Source organism: Sprattus sprattus, assembly GCF_963457725.1.
Source record: "Sprattus sprattus genome assembly, chromosome: 7".
Lineage (NCBI taxonomy): Eukaryota > Metazoa > Chordata > Actinopteri > Clupeiformes > Clupeidae > Sprattus > Sprattus sprattus.
Genome location: NC_137926.1, coordinates 22,678,040 through 22,685,368, shown reverse-complemented (window position 1 = coordinate 22,685,368; position 7,329 = coordinate 22,678,040). Strand labels below are relative to the sequence as shown.

Here is a 7,329-nt window from a genome sequence, read left to right as displayed (position 1 = left end):
GAATAATGTACACAAAAATTTGACTATCAATTGGCAGAGTAAGAATAAGTACAATAAAGAATAAAGTTAATTGAATGATTGCAACAAAAAGTAAAGTGTAGAATAAATAATGGCAACACCTTTTAAGGGGGAGGGCCAGATTGTTCCTGTCAAATGTCTTCTTAGGAGGGGGTAGGCCGCAGGGTGATGGTCAGGAGGTGGTACGAATGGTCCAGGCGATGAGCCATCAGAGAGAGTCCTCTCAAACTTGCCATTGAAAGTTGTAGATGTTGAGTTCCTCAGCCAGTCCCAGGAATGGGGTGACGGGCTTTCCTTAATGTCAATACTTACATGTTGGTTACATGCTTAAACCGAGCCAAATTAACCAAAAACTACCTAAATACAGAGAGCAAGTTCACTGTCGCACCAGGGATAATAACACACTGGACCACTGATACACAGTTCTTAAAGACGCACAACTCGCTGACAAAGGAGATTAGAGTGGCTAAAAGAAGCTACACAGAGCTACTCCCCCCCCCCCCCCAGCAGTCACAAATCAGGATGGGAACTGACTGCAGTAAACAGTTATAACAACAGGAAAACTCATGTGGCGTACCATTATAGTACCAAAGATGAAACCACTGAGCTAAGATTTCCTACATACCGGGATGTCTGAGTTGCTAACTACTGTATATGCAGAGCCCACTTGCACAGAGCACACGCTTTTCTGGTAAAACCAAATATAGATTAGATGAATTGCAAATGTCAGCTGTAGCCTACTGGCGAAGGTCATTGCATTGTTTACTTGACTGCCAATGAGGGGTCAAATGTCAAAGGTTACCATGTTTTTACTAATGTGTCAGAAGTAACAGCAAACACTTAGTTGTTTGTACCATGCATCATGCTATGCCATGCATGGCATGTCATTAATGGGAGTCTCTGCAAGGGTGACTACCTCGAAGGAGATGGTGGCCAAATTAAAATCAAGTACGGTTTTTGCTTTTTATAGTCCCGGAAAAGTCCTCGCACATTGTACATTCTAGTCCAAAATAAATTCTCCGGAATGTAGGCCTATGTGTGATGGGTTATATCAATGTCAATGAATATAATGTTAGATGACATAGGCAACCCTGATTAACAATGCAACAGTCAGTTTAAAGGGATGTGGTAGGGACTTTTTAAACAGGTCCGACAAGCTACAATTCTTTCAATTGAATTGTTTTGAACAATAGAAAAGAACTCTGCTTTATTCCTTCTAAAACTGTCCTGAACCCATGGAGATATTGCTATTTCCTTACATTGTAATTTCGTCTGACACATTTAGTTTAAAGGCATTGCTCGAACTTTTCACTAATAAATAAATAGTTTGAAGTAAACAGCTTTGATGTAACCATTGTAGCCAAATATCACAACATTTGACACTTCCTCAGGTTCAAATTGGGTGCCATTTGCCTACAATGGGTGTGTGTTATATGTCCCATAAATGGACACACCATTGTGGATTATCCCTTACATAATCTACTTTATCTGGTGTAAAGGTATGTATTCCGGTATGCTTACATAAATACTGAATTACGGGTCATAATGACCTGAGGGTAATAGGTGTTCTTAGGAGTCAACAAGGCCCTCATGTCTATGAAGTCGATTGACAGTATTTCCCCAATTCGCGCTAAAATGGTCCCCCTGGTGGCCACAGATGCACATGTCGTAAATCCAAGTGTTTTCCGGTAGTAAGATTTCTGGCAGCACCCCTGAATAACCCGGATGTAGTTTCAAGTGGAGTGGTGTGTTTTCTTGTATGATAAATCGACCTCCAATTTTAAAAGTATTGGAAGAACAGTTTGCATTGTTTCTGTAATTATACCGTGCAGTCAAAAGTTCACAAATAAGTAGGATTCATTTGGCCCAAATTATGTCGGTCGTTCCACCCAACCGATCGTCCACCGGTTGGCCCCGTGGAGTCAATCAATTCGGGAATAAATACATCAGCCCGCCGGCCAAACCTCTTTCCCTGGAGCGAACCATCAACCTGTAAGTAAAGTTTCCTGCTACTGCTTTTTGCAAAATATAAATCCCGAAAGTATGAAAATGAATGCATGGCTTTGTCTTCTTTTAGGCGAGTAATATTTGCAAACTGGCCTGTGTTAGCTTATAGGCTAATTTGCTAACTTTCATTTATTGTTGACAAAGGCGGTCTCTGTTTCATTCAATCTAAGTGATTCCGCCCGTTTGTCATACCAGATTTTTTTCGTTTATCCTTTCAGGTACCCTCTAACAAATTACACATTTGGCACAAAAGAACCCTTGTATGAGAAAGACAGTTCTGTAGCTGCTCGGTTCCAACGGATGCGCGAGGAGTTCGAGAAGATTGGAATGAGGCGAACAGTGGAGGGAGTCCTCATTGTACACGAACACAGACTGCCTCACGTTCTCCTGCTGCAGCTCGGAACTACTTTCTTTAAACTGTAAATAACTTTCTTTGTTTGCTTTCTAGATACATAGTTGACATGCACGAGAAACATGCACGAGTCCTAAATGACGATTGTTTGCCAATAAACGCCATCGTTTTCAAGTCCCTGGTTAAATTGGCGCTTGTCACTGATTTGTAAGTCAATGTTGTTAATATATGACTTCTTTATGTACAGACCAGGGGGAGAGTTGAATCCAGGTGAAGATGAAGTCGAAGGCCTAAAACGTTTGATGACAGAGGTACAGTTAGACATGTTCCAGCTTATATATTCTCACCACAAAGTTGTATAGCTGAGCTGAGGCCTTAGCGGAAATATGACCACTCATCACACTCTAAACTGTCACTTTTTTTGGTCAGATTTTGGGGAGGCAAGACGGCGTGAAGCAGGACTGGGTGATTGATGACTGCATTGGAAACTGGTGGAGGCCAAACTTTGAGCCCCCACAGGTCAGTTTGTTCTCTAGAGTGGATCTTTTTATTTGTTTTAAACAGTAATATAGTAAGACGTTTGAAGAGATACTATGCACAACATACTAACAGACACATTTACAGAGTACGTAGGCCAAAACCAATCTGAGTTTTTATGTTCTATCATGTCCCAGACAAGTAGTTGAATTGCTCTCTTAACAAGGTGACTTGGTATAAAATCCATGGGGATTGCCATTATTGCGATGGATCTGTGTAAATAGTCCCTTGAGAGTCCGCTGGTCCCCTGGTGCTTCAGTTTAAGTCCAGGCAAAATAGCGTTTTACGACAAACTAATTGTAAAATATTTTTTTCAGCATAGATCATTTCTATGAGGTGTCAAGAACAACATACTAAAAGTCCTAAGAAATCCTAGTTGGGGAAATATGTTTAATTCTCATCAATCTGAGATGTGTGCTAATAATGTATGGTAAAAATACACCTAATTTTTTTAAATTTTTTTCCTTTATCAAAATGAAACTTTACACAATGAAAGTACTCATGAAAAGAAAAACAATTTTGTATTACAAGTTTCTATTGAAACTAATTTGAATATGCACATGAGCTCCACACTTGAATATGTCCAAAGGCAGAAACATCATTCATATGTATGACAAATACATCGGCCCAATCTTCATACAATCATCCTACTGCCAATGGGAGATGGCAATGTTGCTTTTAGACTGGCCTCTAACCTGAAAACTGCCTGGCTTGGTAGTACCTGCCAAGGGTATAGTGTCTCTACCTATGCAATCAGGACATATTCAATAAGTGTGACGTTCATGTGCATATTCAAATTAATTTCAAAAGTTACTTTTTATGTACACTTTTACTAAGAAAAGTTTTATTGTGGTAGGAGTAAAGGAAAAAATAAAGCCTATTTGGGTGTATTTTGGGCACATTCGATATAGTGTATAGCTCATTTGCATATTAAAATACATTTTCAAAGAAACTTTACAATTTTACTTTTCATGGATACTTTCGTTGTTTAAAGTTTTATTTTGATAGGAGTGAAGGAAAAAAATTACATTTTTGAGGTGTATTTTTGCCATGCATAATTAGCACACATATTTCCTCAACTAGGATTTCTTAGGACATTTAGTATGTTGTTCTGGACACCTCATCGAAATGATCAATTTTTGGCTCCAAAATGGGCTATTTTGCCTGGACTATTTGGTATAATGGTTAGGTTGTTGCCTTCCAAGCAGGTCAACCGCGTTAGCAGTCAGGATATCAAGTCAGGATATCAATGTCAGTCGCTTTTGTCAAAAGTGTCTGTTAAATGCGTCAACGTGACCTTTAATTAATTTAGGATGTCACAGACTGATTGATTAAACATACGGCCTACACTGACAAAGCTGTGTCATGGAGGCACGCCGATAGAGGGCCATTGGCCCCTGTGAGATACACCCTGGAAGGAGCGCTAGCGACCAGAGGTGCCTGCGCCGAGCAGTGTCATGTTACACTCACGCCGACTTGGCACCACACAGTTATTTCGATCCTCTCCGCGACAAACATGTTGCCTAATGCTACGCAATGGAAATAAACCATCTGGGGGCAAAAAACATTTCGAAACTATATTATTCTAACTGTTGGTTCTGTAGCAATAGTTTACTATCAATAGTTCTGTAGTGGGTTCCAACTTTTAAAGAGGACATAAATGGTACCAAATATTCACAAGTTACAGGATAGTACAGTAAACTGACCTTTGCTTTTTATCTGTGGTAAAAATTGAATCCTATTATGCCATGTTAAACGTCATTGATAAACTTCTAACATAATTGCCTGTTCTACAGTATCCCTACATTCCAGCACATATAACCAAGCCCAAAGAGCATAAGAAACTCTTCCTGGTCCAGCTACAGGAAAAAGGTAAGACAGTCTCTCTGATTTTTTTTTTTTCTTCTATATTTATTTTTTCCTGTGTCGTGTGCCTTGTTATACTATACGCTAGAACAGGGGTACTCAATAGGCAGACCGTGTTCCGGATCCGGACCCAAACGCAATACATCTGGACCGAAGCCAAAAGCAACATTCTAAATGAATCTAAATTAATCATGATCCAAGCGAGTTTTCATTGGTGCGTGATTTTGTGCTTTATTTTTTCCTACTCGTTGTGATTTCTATCTTCCGTGTCCAATCCAGAGGTCCAATCAGCAGCTGTAATAACATCACTATGCTGACAACTCACTCATACAATGTTGGCCTTGAGCTCTGTGTGGGTCAAGCAGGTTGTGTGTGTCAATGGCAACAATACGGGCAGACCGATTTGTGAAAGGTATGTGTTTCTCAGTAAATAAAAACCATGGCGTGCTGTAAACCCGACAAAAAACTTAAAGTTGATTCCAAAAATCGCGAAATAAGGAAGAGTGGACTGACAAGTATGCGTTTGTGCTGCCTGTGGGGAGCACACAACCGATGTATGCAGAGGTGGTAACGTGATACGTCACTATGAAACAAAGCATGCACACTTCAAACTAAATTACCCCCAGAACTCTGAGGTTAGGGCCAGAAACCATCTGCAAACATCATACCAAGCAACATGCAGTGTAATTGTTAGATCAGCCACACAACCAGAGCATGCATGCATACCTCATCATAATGTTGTGAGTCTGCCTTTTCAACCATGAATATGGTGAAAAACAAATACAGGAGCACACTCACTAATGAACATCTACCTCAGTGCCTCCGCCTGACCCTCACACCTTTTATGCCAAAGTTTAAAGCACAAAAAAGATCTCACCTTTTACACAAATAACGCCAGACCACATCACCTTTGTTGCATAGTTTGAACGTTTTTGTTGGAGTTATGTTTTTAGATTTTGACCATCACTGTTCCGGACCCTGGATTGAACGGACATTTGGCGAGTGGAACTTTTGGGTTTCTAATTGAGTACCCCTGAGCCAGAAAGTGAATCAACATTTGTTTATTTTTGAGGGTATATAGATCAGGTTGTGCTGACAGCATCTATTGTTTTAATTAATTTTTTGACCATCCTGCCCTCTAGCACTGTTTGCCGTACCTAAGAACTACAAACTGGTGGCAGCACCTCTGTTTGAACTGTACGACAATGCTCCTGGCTATGGGCCCATCATCTCCAGTCTCCCACAGCTGTTAAGCAGGTACACCTGTGCTCTCATCTAACTGATCACTGTAGCATTGACATGTAGCCTTCCCAAGGCGTGAACCAAATCCCCAATGTCTGTCTGCATGCAATGCTATTGCTACCACTGTATGACTGTGAACTCCCAATAAAGAAATTTCTTATCTGGCAAGGAGTTCACCTTTTGATACGACTTGTTTGTGTGGAACCTGTCAGCCCCTCCCCCGACTGACAGAGGTGCCTGACATGGAGGGAAAAGTGCTATTATGCAGTGCTGTCAAATTATTTTGGTTTAGTATACATTTGGTCTGTATAAAATGTGTTTGTGTAACTTGGCAGATTGTATCGAACAGTGTGATAACCTTTTTGGTTACGATTCTCTGTACTGTTATTGTATTCTGAAAGGTTCTACAAATAGCCATGGAAGCATTTTTGCTGGAGGAGTTTGGCCCCATGCCATTCCCAGTTGTGATGTTTGTTTGTCTTCTCCACAGATTTAACTTTATTTACAACTGAGGTATACAACTATGGTATGGGACCAACTGAGCATCTCTGTGAGAGGGGGTGGGAGTGTTGTGTCTGTACGTACTGAAAAACTCAATGGAGTTCTTGGAAGCTAAAAAAAGAAAGAAAGGAAGCAAGGAAATACAGCACTGCTACACATACTTTTTTCAGCTTTAGTTGGGTTTGAATTTGTACCCCACCCCCTCTTAAAGAAACACTTCATCCTGGTGTGCTAAAATCTGGTTTCTGTGAATTCGTTGTATTTCTATGTTTGGTCAGGAGAAAATAAAATGTTTGTAGTAAAAAATGTGTGCACTGCAATATTTTGCTTTTACGTCTTTGTACATCTGTCATTCCATTTTTTTTAAATAAACAATTCCATGGGAGCTACTGTTTTTTCCAATTACAGTCACTTCTATATATTTCTCTTCATTACTGCCTTCGCTAACAACATGCCCCTCATAGTGACAAGCATTCAGCAATAATTGTATCATTGTGGTGATACAGGACCTCTGTGCCAATTCAAAATTAAACTAAATCATTTTTTGAAAGATTGCGGGGGGAAATTGACCTCTGATTTATCCTTGGGACGTAAGGTTGAAAGTCTCTGAGCATGTATTGCAAGCAGAGATGCATAATACAATTGGTGATGTTTGATTTAACGGAAAGCACTATCGACATTTTGAGGATATGTACGTGCAGCACACCAGTTCTTAAAGTAGCAGTCAGGAGATTTGTGTAAAGCTTGCGCAAACCACCAACAGTCCAGTTGGCACTGATAAAAGCTTGCTGACATGCTTACTGTTG

General features: G+C 40.1%; 1 protein-coding gene across 1 annotated transcript; it reads left to right on the top strand.

The window, feature by feature from the left end:
* Positions 1-1,755: 1,755 nt before the first annotated feature.
* On the top strand, positions 1,756-6,850 carry nudt21 (nudix hydrolase 21). The gene is made up of 6 exons (XM_080842112.1): positions 1,756-2,010; positions 2,244-2,444; positions 2,625-2,688; positions 2,807-2,896; positions 4,711-4,786; positions 5,923-6,850. The coding sequence occupies exons 1-6, from the start codon at positions 1,892-1,894 to the stop codon at positions 6,057-6,059; spliced, it is 687 nt and encodes a 228-aa protein (XP_080698238.1). The 5' UTR covers positions 1,756-1,891; the 3' UTR covers positions 6,060-6,850.
* Positions 6,851-7,329: the final 479 nt, after the last annotated feature.

Excerpts from the sequence above, each read along its gene's own strand:
- nudt21 (XM_080842112.1), top strand. The coding sequence starts at position 1,892 with ATGTCGGTCGTTCCACCCAACCGATCGTCCACCGGTTGGCCCCGTGGA. Across the intron at positions 2,445-2,624 it reads GGAACTACTTTCTTTAAACT|ACCAGGGGGAGAGTTGAATC; the intron begins GTAAATAACTTT and ends CTTTATGTACAG. Across the intron at positions 2,689-2,806 it reads TAAAACGTTTGATGACAGAG|ATTTTGGGGAGGCAAGACGG; the intron begins GTACAGTTAGAC and ends TTTTTTGGTCAG.